Source organism: Microcaecilia unicolor, chromosome 14 (assembly GCF_901765095.1).
Source record: "Microcaecilia unicolor chromosome 14, aMicUni1.1, whole genome shotgun sequence".
NCBI lineage: Eukaryota > Metazoa > Chordata > Amphibia > Gymnophiona > Siphonopidae > Microcaecilia > Microcaecilia unicolor.
The window spans coordinates 31,909,502-31,930,598 of NC_044044.1; the positions used below are offsets into that span (position 1 = coordinate 31,909,502).

At 41.8% G+C, this 21,097-nt stretch overlaps 1 protein-coding gene across 1 annotated transcript in view; it reads right to left on the reverse strand.

Annotated features, from left to right (window-relative positions):
* The window catches only part of LOC115457352 (deleted in malignant brain tumors 1 protein-like), a 66,930-nt gene that overhangs the window by 4,635 nt on the left and 41,198 nt on the right, over positions 1–21,097 (reverse strand). The window contains exons 19-21 of the mRNA XM_030186770.1: positions 6,359–6,670; positions 5,388–5,696; positions 1,069–1,262 (exon numbers count right to left, since the gene is read on the reverse strand). Of these exons, the coding sequence (XP_030042630.1) occupies positions 1,069–1,262; positions 5,388–5,696; positions 6,359–6,670 (815 nt within the window). The remainder of the gene's footprint in view (positions 1–1,068; positions 1,263–5,387; positions 5,697–6,358; positions 6,671–21,097) is intronic.

Consider the following 21,097-nt stretch of genomic DNA (forward strand, 5'->3'; position numbering starts at 1 on the left):
TTTGAACCTTCCGGGGGGGGGGGGGGGGGTCACACAATTTTATTTGATCACAATCATGAGGTCACAGCAACAAGAAGATTGGGAAGCACTGATTTAAATATTTATTTAACATTCTTATTCACAGCTTCCTTCATTTTCTGTAAGAAACAAACAAAAAAAGCAGTGAAGAAATCTTTATATACCTACTACCTATCTCTACTTCAGGAATCAGGTGAAAGCTCGGCTCTTCAACCAAGTCTTTAATGGAAGAAGTAACTAACTTGTTAGTCTCACTTACACACACAAGGATTGACTTGGGCTGCACATACTGCAGTGGGACATGTTTATCCACTCCTACCCTAGCTGAGATAATATTTAACCATCTCTCTGACCTCACGTGCAACTTTCTTCAAATCAATCACCTTACTTTCTAATTCTTCCTACTTTCTTAATCATCTATATGTTACAACTTTGCCTTACCCTTCACTACCAATTGTAATATTCTATTACGTATTGTGTTGACATAGTAAGTAGTAACTATGTTATACTTTGTATTGTTATAAGAATATTTTTACTGCTGTAATTGTCTATTGCTCATGTTTGATCTATTCTTACTGTACACCGCCTTGAGTGAATTCCTTCAAAAAGGTGGTAAATAAATCATAATAAATAAATACCTACAATATATCAATATTAAAACAGACCAGGATTGGATAAACAGATTCATGCCGTGCTCCAGAGCCCTTAATCATCACCCTGCCCCTTCCATCACTCCTCACCCTGTGTCCTCTACACTCTCAATAATAACCATCACCCTTCTCCCTCCTATCGCTCCTTACCTATATACCAACAATAAGAGACACTGAGATCTTCCCAAATCTAGAATATAAGCCCCAAACACTGACTCTTCAATGTCCCATCTTTCACTCTGATGTCATCTAACTAAAATAATAAAGAAACACAATTCTCACCTGAGCACAGGACGCCGACGTCCACCAGATCCTCAGGTGGTGTCAGTTCTGTCCCAGAAAAGCTACAGTTCAGTAACTGGGTCTCATTTCCTTCACACCGAGGATTCTTCAGACCCACCGGACCTTTACCTTTTCCACACACGTCAAGGACTTTTATGGGTTGTCCACAGTTTAACTGTCTGCACACGACCAGGGCATCACTGAGATCCCACTGGGTATCCAGGACTCTCCCCCAGGAGCTCCCAATGTAAATCTCTACCCTGCCGTCACAGTGACTCTGTCCATCCACCAGTCTGAGAGATCCTTCCTGCCCTGGGAGAAGACAGAACATCTCATGCAATGAGGGATTAATGGATTTTACACACTCAGAACATTGACATTACATTGTAATGGCCATGATAGAAAGTAACAGCAAAATTACATGATACACCATCACTCACATCATGGATTCTCGAATCTCTTTTTTAAGGCACTTCTTGTCTCCTCTTTTTCACACACAGTTCATAGACCCATTATTCAGGGTCTGTAACATTTTCTCCTCTTTTTCTCCCCATGCAGGGGGGTATCTCTACTACTACTACTACTACTACTATTTAGCATTTCTATAGCGCTACAAGGCATACGCAGCGCTGCACAAACATAGAAGAAAGACAGTCCCTGTTCAAAGAGCTTACAATCTAATAGACAAAAAATAAATAAAGTAAGCAAATCAAATCAATTAATGTGATCGGGAAGGAAGAGAGGAGGGTAGGTGGAGGCGAGTGGTTACGAGTCAAAAGCAATGTTAAAGAGGTGGGCTTTCAGTCTAGATTTAAAGGTGGCCAAGGATGGGGCAAGACGTAGGGGCTCAGGAAGTTTATTCCAGGCGTAGGGTGCAGCGAGACAGAAGGCGTGAAGTCTGGAGTTGGCAGTAGTGGAGAAGGGAACAGATAAGAAGGATTTATCCATGGAGCGGAGTGCACGGGAAGGGGTGTAGGGAAGGACGAGTGTGGAGAGATACTGGGGAGCAGCAGAGTGAATACATTTATAGGTTAGTAGAAGAAGTTTGAACAGGATGCGAAAACGGATAGGGAGCCAGTGAAGGGTCTTGAGGAGAGGGGTAGTATGAGTAAAGCGACCCTGGCGGAAGATGAGACGGGCAGCAGAGTTTTGAACCGACTGGAGAGGGGAGAGGTGACTAAGTGGGAGGCCAGCAAGAAGCAGATTGCAGTAGTCTAAACGAGAGGTGACAAGGGTGTGGATGAGGGTTTTGTAGAGTGCTCAGAAAGAAAGGGGCGGATTTTACGGATGTTGTAAAGAAAGAAACGACAGGTCTTGGTGGTCTGCTGGATATGAGCAGAGAAGGAGAGAGAAGAGTCAAAGATGACCCCAAGGTTTCGAGCTGAGGAGACAGGGAGAATGAGAGAGCCATCAACAGAAATAGAAAACGGGGGGAGTGGGGAGGTGGGTTTGGGGGGGAAAATGAGAAGCTCGGTTTTGGTCATATTTAATTTCAGGTGGCATTGAGACATCCAGGCAGCAATGTCAGACAAGCACGCTGAAACTTTGGTTTGGATGCAAGGTGAGATATCAAGGGTAGAAAGGTAGATTTGGGAGTCATCAGCATAGAGGAGGTAGGAAAAGCCATGGGATGAGATTAATGAACCAAGGGAAGAAGTGTAGATAGAAAAGAGGAGGGGACCAAGAACAGAACCCTGAGGTACACCGACAGGCAGAGGGATAGAGGTAGAAGAGGATCCACCAGAGTGAACACTAAAGGTGCGGAGGGAGAGGTAGGAAGAGAACCAGGAAAGGACAGAGTCCTGGAATCCAAGTGAGGACAGGGTGTCGAGAAGTATGCTGTGATCGACAGTGTCAAAAGCAGCGGAAAGATCAAGAAGAATGAGGATGGAATATTGACCTCTGGATTTAGCCAGTAATAGGTCATTGGAGACTTTAGTAAGCGCAGTTTCGGTTGAGTGGAGAGGGCGAAAACCAGATTGTAGTGGGTCAAGAATAGCATGTGAGGAGAGAAAATCAAGGCAGCGGCGGTGAACAGCACGCTCAAGTAATTTGGAGAGGAAAGGAAGGAGGGAGATGGGTCGGTAATTAGAGGGACAAGTAGGGTCAAGTGAAGGCTTCTTAAGGAGTTAAAGCAATGGAACACACGCACTTGAGGCAGTTATCGGAATTGGTGACTCCCCCTTGATAAAGTTAGCACGAAACGGGGACCTGTCGGAGTTTTTGAGTGCACCAACCTGCCTAAGCTAAGTGCTGTATATATTTTGTTGATTACGATCAGATTGTGAGAATTGGATTGATATAAGTTATAAGTCAGTTAACAGTAAAGGTTGGTGGAGGTCAAGTCAATGATTAAATCATATACACGAACTATACATTCATGCATTGAGTGAGAAAACAACTCCCTTCGTGTTATATATATGAGACTTTACTCCACTTTACATAAAAAAACTGCATTCACATTTGTTTGAATATTTCTGGGATAAGCAGCATAAAATGTTTTTTACTTTTGGGGGGATCTTGCCAGGTATTTGTGACCTGGATTGGCTACTGTTGGAAACAGGATGCTGGGCTCGATGGACCTTTAGTCTGTCCCAGTATGGCAACACTTATGTACTTATGTACTTGGGTTTCTGAATGGAATCTTGCTACACTTTGAAATTCTGCATGGAATCTTGTTACTCTTTAGGATTCTATAATCTTGCTAGTCTTTGGGGTTCTACATGGAATGTTGCTACTCTTTGGGTTTCTCCCAGGTACTTGTGACCTGGATTGGCCACTGTTGGAAACAGGATGCTGAGTTTGATGGACCTTTGGTCTGCCCAGTGTGGCAATACTTATGTACTTAACTGCAAAGGGGTGTGTGCATGTGGGCAGAATATGGGAGAGCCAAGGGCGTGTCTCCAACTTATGCATGTGACTTATAGACTATTGTAAGTTATGCACTTAAGGCTGCCATGTGTAGGACCCTTTAATGCTTGCCATTGACACAGTTCAAGCGGGTTAGCCTAGAGGTAGGTGCAACGATGCCAACACATGCTAGTAATGTCAGATCTCTGTTTGATGCAGTCAAAATGAATCATGCACTGATGACATTGGTCCATCTCTGGGGCCAATCACACACTCAATCTTGTAGCAGTTGTTGAGAGCTGTGAAATACAAAAAGATGTCTGCTACAAGTGAATGTTTGTCAGGGGCATGGGGAAAACACAGGTTCTTAGGAATCAAAGTACCAAACATGCAGATTTTGTTGAAGAGGTGGCTGGTTTTACATTCCTCAATCCAACCTGCACAAGGTGGGTTTCAGATTACTTAGTTATTGGTCAACTGGTTTCAGTTGGAGTGGAAAAGACACGAGAATGTCAACAAGAAATAGGACTAGAACAGATGACTGATATAGAGATGGTGTTCCTGGGGAACGATGTCAGCATCATGAAACCACTATCAGCCACAATTGATATTCTGCAAGCTGAAAATGACTACTGTATTGGACATGCAATCCCCATGATAATAGGAATTCAGTCACAATTACAGGGATTGGTTGATGATGCCAATTGGATAAGACAATACAGCCACCAATTACAACTCTGACAAAAGGCTTCTAGGTTTGGTCCAGTATTTGAAGATGACAATTACCATACTGCAACGATGCTTGTTCTGAAGTTCAAGGGACAGGGCAGGTGTTCACCATTACGCTATGGGCCAGAGAGGGAATGTTGATTCAGCTGGGAAAACTCATACCCCAGTATTCTTCTTCCCTATACTAACTAAAGGAAGGCGATATTTTTAAAGGTCATTAGAGTAGTGGGAATGTTTGCAGAGTGCCTCTAGCAGTCGCCACCTTGGATTCTCCAAATCAAAATCTTTTATAAATCTCCAGAGCCAAATATGCAAGATGGCGCCTACTTATACAGACCATGGCATTCATGGGGGTGTAGTTTGGATATAGTTGTGATGTATGAATGGGTTTTATAAAATATATAAATAAATTCATAGAGCTCATGCATACATGCATTCCAGGAATAACATGTATAGAGTGTTTGTACGTTTGGGAAGCTTGCCAGGTGCCCTTAGCCTGGATTGGCCGCTGTTGTGGACAGGATGCTGGGCTCGATGGACCCTTGGTCTTTTCCCAGTGTGGTGTTACTTATGTACTTATGTTCTTTGAAGCAGGTTTAAATCTGTGTGCGTGAATTTATGCCCTACTGCTGCTGGTTCTGTTTTGTAAAGGCAAAGAGGCTCCTGTGTAGCCTTTATGAAATAGACTTAAACCAGGTTCCTTTCCTCAATGTTAATATTGGTGCTCTGTTATAAAATCCCCCCTCCGCCCCATTAGTAAAAGGATAGATTCTTCACCAGGTCTAGAAGTTACAGCTTTGAATATCTAACAGACATATCAATCCTGTATATATCTTCATTATATAATTCTCTACTTACCTGAACAATATACATTGGCCACATCCTTTGTAACAGAGTCACTGCCCAGGACAGAGGAAGGACATTCACTCAGGCTAGATTCAGTCCCATTGCAGTGAAAGCTCTCCTTCCATAACAGACCAGCCCCAGTGCCATACGGCTCTCCTCCAGGCACTTCTACAACATTCCCACAGTCCAGCTGCCGACACAGCACAGCGGCATCTCGTAGATCCCAGTGGAAGCCGCAGAGTGTCTGCCAGGTGTCCTCATAATGGTACTGAACTCTCCCAGAACATCTGCTGCTCCCATTCTCCAGCCTGTAATGGTATCCTGTGCCCCAAGGGAGAAGGTGACAATGTCTTACATATATGACCAGCTGTGCTTTACATACACTGTACACTGGATATAATCATTATTGATGAGTTACTATAAGTATTCCTGCACATGTGAAGAAAGACACCAGATGTTATATCGATGGTCTGATTAACTAAAGGTCCTGGAATTTATAACAATAAGCAGATAAAGGTAATATAGACATTGTTAGGGACTGGGGTAATTAAAAATAGGTCACCTAGATTGTCAAATAGGCATCTTATCCCCAGACAGCCCTGCACAGGTGATTTAACTAGGCAGCGGTCTCTCTGGCCAGGTTAGTTTACTTGAATATCGAACCCTTTGGGTAATTATTCTTAGTGATGTTCCTGTCTCCTGCCTGTCTGCTGCTGGCCTGGGTTAGTTCAAGTTGTTTCTGATGGAGCTGTGGAATTTTCTTATAACAGTGATTACGTTCACATAAATAGAAACCTTGGTCTTGTAATAAAAAAATTATTATAACTGCAATTGACAGAAATTATAATGATTTTGGAACTGGAACTCTCTCTGAGTACAGCTGTTACATTCATAAATTTTTCAAGTCTTGAATATAGAACAAAACACAGAGGTTTTACAGCAGGTCTAGGAGTTATGACTTAATTTTTTTTTTTAGTTCTCACTTGAGCAGATGACACTGACGTCCTGGGAGTGTTGGCAAGTCTCTGCTGCAGCTGTCCTGAGACAGTGAGAGATGTAGGATTCATTCCCAGTGCAATTAAACTTTTCACTCCCGATGTCCCCACTGCCTTCTCCGAAGTATGCCCCCCCTGGGGCTGAGAGTGCTGCCCCACAATTCAGTTCCTTACAGAGTACATTGGCTGCCACCAAATCAAAGTTGGATTCACAGACAGTGAGTGAGGAATTCCCAGTCTTCACCTCAATCCTTCCTGAACAGGCAGAATGTCCTCTAACCAGGTAAGACTCCATGTTCCCTAAAAGAGAAAGGGAGACAGTCAGAGCTCACTGATCCCTCATGTTCAAATGCACTCGCATCGCAGGTGGGAGGTCAGGGAGTAGGACTCATGTGAAGATCCACAGTATTTAAACCAAAATGCTGGTATTTGGAGTAGGATTTTATTTACTTACAAAGAGGGACATTTTTAAAGCCATTCAGCTCTCTAAAGAGTGATCTATGCAAGTAAAAGGGGATTTTGAAAACTGCCCATCCTGTATGTGGATAAAGATAAGTGCATTGTACCATGAGATGTGCCCTTTTTACCTGTAATTAAAATAAACACCAAGACTTCGGCAGCTAAGAAAGTAAATAGAATGTTAGGTATTATTAGGAAAGGAATGGAAAACAAAAATGAGGATGTTATAATGTCTTTGTATTGCTCCATGGTGCGACCACACCTCAAAAATTGTGTGCAATTCTGGTCACCGCATCTCAAAATACATAGAGTGGAATTAGAAAAGGTACAGAGAAGGGCGACGAAAATGATAAAGGGGATGGGACGACTTTCCTATGAGGAAAGGCTGAAATGGTTTGTGCTCTTCAGCTTGGAGAGAAGACATCTGAGGGGAGACATGATAGAGGTCTATAAAATACTGAGAGGAGTGGATCAGGTAGATTTGAATCACTTGTTTACTCTTTCCAAAAATACTAGGACTAGAGGGCATGCAATGAAGCTACAAAGTAGTAAATTTAAAACAAATCAGAGAGAATATTTCTTCCTTCAATGTATAACTAAACTCTGGAATTCGTTGCCAGAGAATGTGGTAAAAACTTAGCTTAGCGGGGTTTAAAAAAGGTTTGGATAGCTTCCTAAAAGGAAAGTCCTTAAGCCATTATTAATATAGACTTGGGGGAAAATCCACTGCTTGATTCTAGGATAAGCAACATAAAATGTATTGAACTTTTTTGGGATCTTGCCAGGTATTTGTGACCTGGATTGACCAGTGTTGGAAACAGGATGCTGGGCTTGATGGACCTTCAGTCTGTCCCAGTATGACAACACTTATGTACTTATCAACACAACTTGGGCTGGTTGTGTTTTCAGTATTTCTAATCTATTTCCCCGGTGCAAACCTCCTTCCTCCCAACCCTCTTGTAAGTGTGCATTGCACTCTCACACACATCCTTGGTTTTGAGAGTCCCCTTCTGTGTGAATCCACTGAGAAACATAAGAACATAAGCACCGCCATGCTGGGAAAAGACCAAGGGTCCATCAAGCCCAGCATCCTGTCTCTGTAATCAATGATCTCTGCTACCAGCAGCTCAATGATTCATAGAAGCACGCTTTCCCCTGCCTTCTCTTGTGAGTCACACTCAGGTTTGTCTCTAAAGTTTGCAGAAGAGGAAATGGGGTTCTGAGCAGCAGCTGCCAGTTTGGTTGTTCAGAAGTATCATATTTCCAAAGCTATTAATTTCAGAGGCAACTTTGATTGGTGCCATCTTATTAAAGTACATAAGTACATAAGTAGTGCCATACTGGGAAAGACCAAAGGTCCATCTAGCCCAGCATCCTGTCACCGACAGTGGCCAATCCAGGTCAAGGGCACCTGGCACGCTCCCCAAACGTAAAAACATTCCAGACAAGTTATACCTAAAAATGCGGAATTTTTCCAAGTCCATTTAATAGCGGTCTATGGACTTGTCCTTTAGGAATCTATCTAACCCCTTTTTAAACTCCGTCAAGCTAACCGCCCGTACCACGTTCTCCGGCAACGAATTCCAGAGTCTAATTACACGTTGGGTGAAGAAAAATTTTCTCCGATTCGTTTTAAATTTACCACACTGTAGCTTCAACTCATGCCCTCTAGTCCTAGTATTTTTGGATAGCGTGAACAGTCGCTTCACATCCACCCGATCCATTCCACTCATTATTTTATACACTTCTATCATATCTCCCCTCAGCCGTCTCTTCTCCAAGCTGAAAAGCCCTAGCCTTCTCAGCCTCTCTTCATAGGAAAGTCGTCCCATCCCCACTATCATTTTCGTCGCCCTTCGCTGTACCTTTTCCAATTCTACTATATCTTTTTTGAGATACGGAGACCAGTACTGAACACAATACTCCAGGTGCGGTCGCACCATGGAGCGATACAACGGCATTATAACATCCGCACACCTGGACTCCATACCCTTCCTAATAACACCCAACATTCTATTCGCTTTCCTAGCCGCAGCAGCACACTGAGCAGATGTGATGGATGTCACTGGATCTTTTCTTTCCTCCTGGGGGTGTGAAAATATATCTCAAAGTCCTGGCTTATAAAAATATCTGTTTTGTAGTGTCAGAGCTGTACAGCCTCCACCAAAGGGAAAATTAGCTTCAGCCGTTAATATTTTATACCATCTGATCTGCTGTGTAGGAGGAATAACATGAACTCTTGGTTTCTTACCTGAACAGATCACTCCAGCATCTTCTGAATGGCCACAGTTATGTTTCTCCCATCTGTTATGTCCACAATCCCATAGAACTGACTCAGAACCAGCACATTTAACATTATCCAGCCAAATTGGTCCTGAACCTCTACCAAAAAAGGCCAATGTAGGAGCTTTAAGAGCAGATCCACATCCCAACTGTCTACAGACCACTTCAGCATCTGGCATATCCCAGTAATCATCACACACTGTCCCCCACTGACCACTGTGTTTAATCTCCACTCTCCCAGCACAGGGACTTGGCCCTTGGACCAGCCTCAGCTCCTCATCACCTCCTGCAGAGAGAGAGAGAGAGAGAGAGAGAGAGAGAGAGAGAGAGAGAGAGAAGAGCACAGTTAGAGAAGAGAGACCAGAGAGACACCCCCTAAGGAGCATCACACATTGTACCATAGTCTTCATTCTGGAGTGGAGGAGTGGCCTAGTAGTTAGAGCACAGGTCTTGCAATCCAGAGATGGCCGGGTCAAATCCCACTGCTGCTCCTTGTGACCTTGGGCAAGTCACTTAACCCTCCATTACCTCAGATACAAACTTAGATTGTGAGGCCTCCTGGGACAGAGAAATATCCAGAGTACCTGAATGTAATTCACCTTGAGATACTACTGAAAAAGGTGTGAGCAAAATCTACATAAATAATAAATAAAATATCTAAGTGGGCAAAGATAGCACTGGATATGACCGGTGCCTGTATAACTGCTCCTCCTCCCCAACTACAACCCCTGCACCACCCTGATGGTATTTTCGAAATGAAAGATGGACGCCCATCTTGTTTCGAAAATACAGGTTTCCTCGCCCCTGGATGGGGATGTTTTGCAAGGACGTCCTCATCAAAACTTGGATGTCCCTTTCGAAAACGCCCCTCTCTGTCTTGGAAGGATTTTTCTGTTGCTCTTAGAAGTGTGAAAGGCAGTAGATGAGATTCAGGAATCTCTTAACATCTTTCTTATTTCATAAATTTCTCTCTGTCTCTTAAACTTGTATCTGAGCTGTTGGTATGTTATTCTGTTGAACTTCTTTTGGGATTCTTGGAGATTATGTGTTACTGAGCTATTTCTGTGGCTTTTACTGACCTTTGAAATGATGACGTTACACCTTTCTGGAATCCAGGACAGTAATAACTCCATCTTCAATTCCAGAAGTGGTATTGTCATCTGCACCATAGTCTGTTTTTTGGTTTTTTATCTCCTATGAACTTCCTTTCAAGTCTCTAATTGTAGATTAGTGAATGATGTTTTTCCTGAGTATTGTGCCTTGTCTCCCCCTCCTAATTGTGGACTAAAATAGGATAATATACATTTTTTCTTTTGACAAATTGTAAATGTAAGTGTTTTGCTCTATTATACATTTTTCTGTAACAAGATTATTCTTGGAAGTGTAGAAAAAAAATAAAATTAAATAAAACAAAAAAAACATTTGTTACACTGCCATATCTGAACAAATAAGTAAGGGCAGTTTACATAAAATCTAAAAAAAAATACAAAAAAAAAATAAAAGAAAAAGGAATTCCATTAAGATAGGAAAAACAACAGACAAAGAAGAGCAAACTAAACTAAAATTAATAGTAAACATAGAGACAACCCTAGCAAAGAAAAACATCGCTGATAACCTACACCAATAGAAAAATAGTACGTCTTCAGTTTTACATTTCTTGAAAGAGGGTTCAGAGGGGAGTAGATCATTCCAGAGCTTAGGACCAAGAAAGTAAATGACGGAGTGTCGTGTAGTTTCCAAGTGAGCTAATCTTGATGTGGGGAGGACTAAATATATTTATTGACAAGAATTTATATACTGCCTAATTTTAACAACCTGTCATTTGAAAATCTTATAAAATGTATTTATTTATTTATTTACATGGTCTTGATATACAAGCAGTCAAAAAAAAACATGGAAAGAGTAAAGGGGAAAAAGTTAGAATGGAAGGATGGAAGGAATGGAAAACAAAAATAAGGATATGATTCTGCCACTGTATCGATCTATGGTGCGACCGCACCTCGAGTATTGTGTTCAATTCTGGTCGCCGCACTTCAAAAAAGACATAGTGGAATTGAAAAAGGTGCAGAGAAGGGTGACAAAGGTGATACAGGGGATGGGACGACTTACCTATAAAGAAAGACTGAAGAGGCTGGGGCTCTTCAGCTTGGAGAAATGGCGGCTGAGGGGAGATATGATAGAGGTCTCTAAGATAATGAGTGGAATGGAACGGGTCGATGTGAAGCGTCTGTTTACGCTTTCCAAAAATACTAGGACAAGGGGGCATGCGATGAAGCTGCAGTGTGGTAAATTTAAAACAAATTGGAGGAAATTTTCCTTCACTCAACGTGTAGTTAAACTCTGGAATTCGCTGCTGGAAAAGGTGGTTAAGGCGGTTAACTTAGCGGACTTCAAAACAGGGTTGGATGGCTTCCTGGAGGAAAAAGCCATAGAGCATTATTGAATGGACGAGGGAATAATACAGTATTTCTAGGATGAGCAGGACAAATTGCTTGTTCTTTTGGCCGCTGTCGGTGACAGGGTGCTGGCCTCGATGGACCCTTGGTCTGTCCCAGCATGGCGATGCTTATGTACTTATGTAGAATAAGGGAGAGACATGACATTCAGAGGAAAACCAGGGGAAGGGAAAGCAAACAAGAGGAAAGGAAACAAAATCTGAAAACAGGCTGCAAATTGGTAAAAAGAGGAGGAACAGGAAAGAAAAGACAGAGACATAAAATTTAAAAAAAAAGGCTAAAAATCAATATTGCAGGATCTGCTAAAAACATGATAAAACAGCCGGAGGTGGGAGAGAAGGTAGAGCAGATTGTGAAGAATGAAGGAGCGACTGAGAATATAGAGGATCGGGTGGTTATTTAGATAACGCAGTGAAAGCAAAGTCTAGTCTTTTATGTCCCAGCGTAAGCACTTTCTACTTTATAACAAAGACTAAAGGACTGTGCAATTTTCGGTTAGTAATTCAAAGACTTGTTTCACCCAGTTTTGATTATTCAAATTTGACTCCTTTTGGGGGTTCAGAAAACTCAATTATGAACCTTACAGGTCTCCCAAAATTTGGTTGCTAAGGTCATAACTAGTTATAACTGTTAAGAGCACATTTCATCAATTTGAAAAAAAGACTACCCTGTCTCCCTATTGAATACCAAATACAATTTAAAATCATTTGTAAAATTTTTAAAATAATAATGGGACAAGGTTTGTGAGGTTTTGGCTGCGAAGCTGCATATATACCAGCCCATGTGATCGTTGAGATTGGAAGATCAATCTGTTTTGATGTTCAATCACACTATATGGTAAGATCAAATGAGCTCAGGAATTCGATATTTTATATAGCAGTTCCTGTGTTATGGAACAAATTACCGCCGAGACTGAGAAGAATTCGGGTCATGAGAGAACTCTGTACAGGCATATGAGAGGGTGGCTGGGTTGTGTTTGATATTGTAGTTATTATTTTCTTCTGATGGGTGTTTTTTATGTCTTTGAAGGTCTTATTTTTTTATGTATTTTGCGATTTTTATATTATGAATGTATGCTTTGTGATCTGCTTAGAACTTTTGAATTGTGCGGAACTTAAGTTTTTAAATAAATAAATAGCTGTGAACTCCTCCCAAACAAAAACAAACAGCAGAACCAGAAATAAGCCCCCAAATGCTTATACCTCTTATTATAGTACAAGGGCCTGTGTATATTTCTACAAATTGTATATTCTTCTTACGACTTTGTAATTCTTTATATTATTACTATGTAAGCCACATTGAGTCTACCATGTGTGGGAAAGCGCGGGGTACAAATGTAATAAATAAATACATAAATAAAAATAAATAAATCTATTATATTGTAAAAGTAACCTTTGGTTATTTCACATATTACTTATTTGCTGTACTATTTAAAACACTACAATAGCGAGAGAAGGTATCAGAAGCCCTAAAGGTCCCAAGACACATTACAGAATTAATATCACAGACAGACGAGATTAACCCATCCCTTTGTACAGAAACTCCCTGGTGTTTACAAGCTGGTCCCATAGATGATGGACCCAAAAATAATTCCCATGAAATTGGAGATAATATTGATTGATTGATGTTAATATTCTCTACTCATCAGCTGAGATTGAACCATTTACTGTACCTTGGGTTCCAGAGAGATAAAGGATTAAAAGCCAGACCACTGGAGAGGAAAGATGTCCCACCAACGTCATCCTGAGTACGTGACCATGAACGGCACTGCAGTGATCAAAGGTCAAATATTTCCCTGGTGTCTTCTACTACTAACAACTGATCCCCTCCTAAGATTGCAGTGACCACAGCTCGGGGATCTCCGTGAGGTCTTCTACACCTGACAAGAAAGCTCAGAAGGAGGTTCAGCACCCCCTTGGGTTCATCTGCTGTGTATGAGCAACTGAGAGGAGTGTCAGAGTCTCAAATACTGACCGCAACGTAACAGTAGCAGCCAATGAGAAATGTTCTTGCCTTTTTTGTAAGATATTGGAATGAAATACTTGAAGTTTCCCATATGCAAAATGTCCAATAAAAATTCAGAATAAGCAACATAACCATATATGATTTTTGCTCTGCCTCTGCTGTGCCTTTACATCTGGTTTGGTTCTTATATAAAAAAAAGTGTCTTCCTCTCTTTAATACACTGTGTCAGATGTACAGGTGCGCTGTCCGTATCTCAGCACTTCTGTTAAATTAGGCCTGGAAGGATGTGGTGGTGGTGAAATGGTGGGCACAGGTGTTACCTTTTGGTCACCAGCTGAATCCAAATCAATCAATAAACACAAATAAATAAATAAAGAGTCTATCCTCTCAGATGTTCATCCATTAATACATCTGCACATTCTTTTATCCATCCATCCATCCATCTATATATCTACCCATTCATCCATCCAGATATAGCTATGTATCCATCAATGCCATCCTCCTTATATTGTTCTTACATTGTGCGTGCGTCTGGTAGCGCTATACAAATGCTATTAGTAGTAGTAGTTCTTCAATCCATTCATTATCTATTAATCAATCATTCAGTGTCCATGTCTCTGCTCATAAACCATGCATTCATCATTATTTATCCATTGAAATATCTTCTGTATGCTCACCCATTAACCCTTGATCCATTCATCTATTCAAGGTTCCATTGATTGACTCATCCAATCATCTGTCTATCATCTATTTATCCATCATTCAGTGTCCTCCAATCATTTGGCATCCAATAATTGGACACTTTAACATCTCCATATAATCCTCCATATTATTTATTCATCAATCAATCAATTCATCATCTGATATCCATCAAGCCTCCTTCAAGTCCTGTAGAACTGATGTATCTTTACCTGTCCATTCACTGATTCATTATTCTAACTTCCAAGTGCCCAGGGCAGGATTACGTCAAGCTCCATCTCTGATCGTCTTCAAATCTAAGCTAAAAGCCCACCTTTTTGATGCTGCTTTTAACTCCTAACCCTTGTTCACTTGTTCAGAACCCTTATTTTATCATCCTTACTTTAATATTCCCTTATCTCTTGTTTGTCCTGTTTGTCTGTCCTAATTAGATTGTAAGCTCTGTCGAGCAGGGACTGTCTGTTCATGTTCAAGTGTACAGCGCTGCGTAAATCTAGTAGCGCTATAGAAATGATAAGTAGTAGTAGTAGATTACGCAAAGCCCAAATATGTAAAGATGGACCTTTCAGACATCTGTATTTCAATAGCTGCCAAAGCAGATTTCTGATTTGGTGAGTCAGCTGCTGGCAGAAAGAAGAGTGAGAGAGGTCTGAACGTTCTCCCCACACTCTATGCCATGTACCCAATCAGCAGGAACAGCTGGCAAAACAGTGTTTCGATCTGGCTGATTCTTCATCTGCAATTTTCCTTTGTAGTCAGAACTTCAAGGGACCCTGATTATGGGAGTTCTTAAATGTATTTGTCTTATGATGAGGGAAATCAACGTGCTTGTTTACATAGGGCTCATGAAAGGGTTAACCTTGCTCTGCATGCATTACTCTAAATACTTTCATCCTCCTCCACTCATCCATTGTCCTTAAAGCCAGAACAAATAATCTGTCCGATGCTCATCCATTCATCAATCACATCTGCCCCTCATCCAGTCACTCCTCAATGACCAGTATCCCCCTGTAGATCCTGCAATGAATGATGAGCAAACCAGCAGGAAAACAAAGTGGGTGAAACTGGGCCAGACTAAGATACGATACCAGGAGAAGTATCTATGGACATTTAGAAAAACATTTTAAAAGCTTAGATTTGTATCTGTGTTGTACAACCCTTCAGTGCGTTAAACATGATGTCAACAACCATCCAGCAACATCTGGGAGTGTCAACCCATCACTCCTACTGTTACACCATGCAATGGCTTTAATTAAGAAAGTAGAAGGCCAAAAGACCAACTCCCGCAATCAGAAACCAATGGGGCCAGACTTGCACAGTGTGAGAAAAGATTCAAAAGGGAAATAAACTATTTGAAGGCAAAAGTTTCACTGAATTGAACAGTCTTTAGGCTTCATTTAATGGATGGGACGTCTGCACTTTCAGAAGTGTCTTCATTAGTGAGTCTTATATTGCCTGACATTATTAACTCAACTCTTCCGATGTACGTTTCCCCAATGTGGTCATGCCACATGAACTTTATCTTACCATAACATCACCTTGTATTTGTTCACACCGGAGCCTGCAAAGGCCTCTCCGGTACTATGTAAGCCACATTGAGCCTACAAATAGGTGGGAAAATGTGGGATACAAATGTAACAAACAAATAAATACATAAATAAATAAATAAATTATTGCTATATAATTATTTTATCTTATGTAAACTATCTAGAGCTCCTAGTTTAGATGGTATATAAATAAGTTATTATTATTAGCATTATATTATTATAGTATGCCCTGGATGTGATTGTGCATGTATGTTGATATGACTGTGTATGTATGTTGGTGTGTCTATGTGTATATGTGTGTATGGATGGATGTTGGTGTATCAGTGTATATTTTTCAAGTCTACAGCTCTGTTATGTGCTCCTACACCTTGTGGTTTCATCTTTCTATTGCAGAACACCAGAGACAGGAATCGGTGCCTCGGTGTCTATGTGCAGGAAGGTATCTTTGGTTTTGGGCGGGTGATCATTTCCCTTCCAGATGTTACTTTTATAACTTACTCATACTCATTGAGGGAGAAGATAAAATCTTTACAAACTCAATGGGGAGCAGGTGCAGAAGCAAAGGCTGCAGGAAAGGAGGTCCCATTGCTAAAATCATTTCAACAAAATCACCGCAGTTTGCACTTTAGCTGTGTCTATGCTTAAGAATTTAAATAAGAACATGAGATCACCCAAGAAATGTTCAATCTCATTAGAGCCAGACAACGACAGGCAGGATATGATTGTGGTTGAATTCAGGGCAGTCGCAGTCCAGGAGATGTAAAGCTTTGCCATGCAAAATGCTGTCTGCCTGGGCCACCTCTGGCCCTAGTCTGCTGGTGCCATCTTCAGTAGCCAAACTGATGGGACAGGAGTGACTGGGGATCATTCCTGACCAGTGCAGAGCAATCACTAGGTGAAGAGGAATGGGGAGATTGAATGCATATTCTTACTAATTCAGGGACTTAATGAATCTTTCTCTCTTAGTTAGACCGATTTTAAGAAAAGGAATCCAACCGGAACATTAGACCTTGTGGAAGCTGTATGACACTGCAGATAAATTTAAATAAAATTCAATTTCTGATGAATCTGCTGTCTCTGGGAGCTTTTTATTGTGGACTATGCTGTTATTCATATTAATTCTTGCAGTGTGCAGATTTTCACCTTTAGGTCTAAAAAAGCACCAAGGCCTGAATGTGATATCATCAATTGATGCCCCTAGAGGATTAAAGTGATGCTTTTGCATCAGTGAAGGGGTGCTACAAAGGGGCACATTCCTTTTACTGACCCGGTGTGCTAACTTTATTTAAGCTGCAAAATTTGTAATAGTTTAAGATTTGCTGTCTGAAATAGCTAAAATGTCAATTGCGTCAAGCGGAATGAAGGTGGCGTCATTCCTCTACTCTACTACTACTTAACATTTCTAGAACGCTACTAGGGTTACGCAGCGCTGTACAAAATAAACAAAAAGGTCCCTGCTCAAAGGAGCTTACAATCTAAAGAACGAAATGTGAAGTTCGGGCAGTCTAGATTTCTTGGGTAGAGTTGTAGAGGTTAGGTGCCAAAGGCGACCTTGAAGAGGTGGGCTTTAAGCAGAGATTTGAAGATGGGCAGGGAGGGGGCCTGATGTATGGGCTTGGGGAGTTTGTTCCATGCGTGGGGTGAGGCGAGGCAGAAAGGGCGGAGCCTGGAGTTGACGGTGGTGGAGAAGGGTACTGAAAGGAGGGATTTGTCTTGAGAGCGGAGGTTACGGGTAGGAACATAAGGGGAGATGAGGGTTGAGAGGTAAGGAGGGGCTGCAGATCGAGTACATTTGTAGGTTAGTAGCAGAAGCTTGAATTGACTCCTTGTTCCTTGTCAGCTGACGAAGATCAGTAGTGAACCATGGTTCGGATTGACAGTTGGCTGTAGAGACTTTCCAAGTTTTGAAAGGGGCTAATGTATTATAGGCATCCTTAAGGCTGGAGTTCCAATTTGCTCATCTAATGATGTATCAGAAAAAGCATTAATATCGATGGTAGAACTTGCAAGAAGAGACCTGGCTGAAACCTGAAACCTTAACTAGGTTCCTAAATTGAAGAGTCTTAGAAGGGGAAGTGCTCAGCGACAGAGAATCTCTTAAGATTTAACAGGAGAAATCAGTGGTCTGTCCAGGTTGGAGGGTGAACTGCTTTCAAACGTAAAGAGCTGTTAAGTGTAGTAGGTGAAAAAATCAAGTCTAGCGTATGATCATCTTTGTGTGTACGGCCTATTACATGTTGTGACAAATATAGATAAGAAAATAATGTACTGAGATCATGGGAGAAGGGGGCTGTAGGGACATTGATATGAATGCTGAAGTCACGATCCTCAACCGGAAACATGTACAAAACCACGCCCCAAGGAGCACACCCCATATAAGAGAGATCCAATTCCCTGCCAACAATTAGCAACTCCCTCTCTCCCCTCCCCCAAAACCCCAGATACGGAGGCAATCTGATGGTGTGGAAGTCCCCCTTGACGAAGCTCTGCGAAACAGGCACCTGTCGGGGCACATGGGCACACCGGGTTGTTAAATTGAGTATACCAGCCGGACAAGATAAGTAAACCTATGCACAACTAAATTCACATAGATTAAGGGATGTGAAGTTGTGGTGATCTGCAGTATAGGAAGGTGGAGGGTAAGAGTCGATGATTATAGTAAGTTGCACGAGTGCAGATTCACCACGGGAGTGAGGTGACTAGAAGCCGTGCCTAAGCAGATGAGACTCTACCTCACATTAAGTATATGAGTGACTCCTGATATACTCTCTACTTGTCAGATTTTTTGAGTTGCAATTACAAAGAATAAGCCAGTTCCGTACAGAGAGAAGTAAATATACACAGCAAGATTAGAGCTACGGAATTGCTAGGGCTATACAGCTTGGAGAAGAGACAGCTGAGGGGAGACATGATAGAGGTATATAAAATAATGAGTGGAGTGGAACAGGTGGATGTGAAGCGTCTGTTCATGCTTTCCAAAAATACTAGGACTAGGGGGCATGCGATGAAACTACAGTGCAGTAAATTTAAAACAAATTGGAGAAAAACTTTCTTCACTCAACGCATACTTAAACTCTGGAATTCGTTGCCAGAGAACGTGGTGAAGGCGGTTAGCTTAGCAGAGTTTAAAAAGGGGTTAGGCAGTTTCCTAAAAGAGAAGTCCATAAACCACTACTAAATGGACTTGGGAAAAATCCACAATTTTTGCGAATAACATGTATAAAATGTTTTGTACGGCGTGGAGGAGTGGCCTAGTGGTTAGGGTAGAGATGCCCACCTTCTAGCACAGGGATGGGCAACCATGGTCCTTGAGGGCCACAACCCAGTCAAGTTTTCCACAATGAATATTCATGATATCTATTTTCATACAATGGAAGCAGAACATGCAAATCAATCTCATGCATATTCAATGTGGAAATCTTGAAAACCTGAATGGGTTGTGGCCCTTGGAGCTGTGGATGTCCATCCCTGTTCTAGCAAGTGTCCATGGAGAAAGAGCTTGATATGGTCGTCCACTGAAGACCAGCGCCTTAACGAATGCTATTTACCACAATGGGATCTGATTACTAATAACACACTGTAAACAGGCCCGCTGCTTCAGAATGGGGGAGGAAGCCACCTCCCACGAATAGCCAGATCTTCACAAACTGCCACCAGGGGATACTTCAAAACATTCCTTTATTTTTCAGGTTAATGACCAAAACTTCACTCCAGAGCCCTGGGTTAGGGTTTCTCAGGCAGGGCTGTTCTGCCTTGCTTAGTACATCAGCCCACTAAACACAAAGTCTGTGCCCCCTTCCCTGAGGGGGAGGCAATAGTCCTTTTGAAATCCCTCCTTGGTTGTCAAAATCAGTAGCAAACAAACAGTCCCTGCCCCCAAGCAGGATTTTCCCCCCTTCATAAACAAGCCTTTCCAATTCAACAGAGTTTCTCAAAAAGGTTTGTAATTCTCCCCAGCAAACTTTCCAACAGTCAGGCTTTCTCCCAAAGCAAACAGGTCCCACAAAAGAAAGCAGGCTTCTCTATTTCAGCAGGGTTTAAACCAAAATAAATTCCAAACAATGTAGATTTGCAAACCTTCAGGTGCTGTGCTCCTCAGTGCTCTCAAACTCCCATTCCATTGAGGTTTCTTCCCCCTGCTCAGCCTGATTAACCCCCTCTTCCATACAATCCATCCAATCCTCCTCCTGGTTCTCACCCCACCCCCCTCTCTAGTACAGGTGGGTGGCATGATATACTGATTGCGGGTCCAGGGGAACTGGGCTCCTTCATTTTCCATCCCTCTTGTGGTCGGAGATGGTAGTTGGCCAGCTTGCCTATCCCATTCCCTTCTTTCATGATCACCCTCTACCTTCCCTCCTGCAATGACTTCTGGTAGATGTAGTTTAGGGTTTTGCTGCTTCATTCTATACATCTGGGATGTAGCCTTGTCACAACACATTAACACGGGAGCTCACTTTAGTGTTTGTGATGGAAGTTTGAGAGTAGCTATTGGGTTCTGATGATGTAAGTGTGGCTAGTTCTGGATAGCTCTAATCAGTCGTGGTTTGTGTTTGATATTATGTGATTTGAGTTTGTCAATGTTGAATATTTTGTATTGGATGCTTCTGAGTTTTATTTCATTGTTAATTCTATTGTAAATGTAAATTGATTCTGTTTTGTTCCCTTTGATTATGACTGTTAACTTTGGAACCCATTTTGGAAAAGGTAAAATAGAAATAAACCATTAAACCGTGTAAAAAAAGCAACTTCTACTCATTCAGAAAAAACTGTTAGAAAGCCGAGCTAGGACTCAGAAGAAATATACCAACTCCCAGAGATTAGCGGCTCCTGTTTTCAATGAGTTGGATCTAGCAGACTGGGGGAAATAGCCAGCAACATTTTGGGTTTCCATTCTTTAGGGTCAGGAACATCTTTCCCACCACACCCTACACTTGGCCTGGAGGAAGCCTTTCTCTCTTGGCTGATAGAAGGAAGGAGGTTTGCAGCAACATCACTGGTGTGAGTCATATTTAATTTTAATTTAATTCAGGCATTTATAGTCTGATTAACTATCAAGCTCAAGGTGAAGGACAATCACACATTGTAAGCAGGTACAATCTCTGTCCCTAGAGGGCTCACAATCTTGGGTTTTGTGAGGCAACGGATTGGGACTTGAACTCAGGATGCTGGGATTGAAGCCCGCTGTACTAACCATTAGGCTACTCCTACACTCCAGGGCAGCATCACTACTGTGGTGTTTACAGCTTTGTGACATCAATGCTAAGAATAATTTCCTGCTCAGCTGCATGAAGACAACCTTTCAGATTTTCTCATTC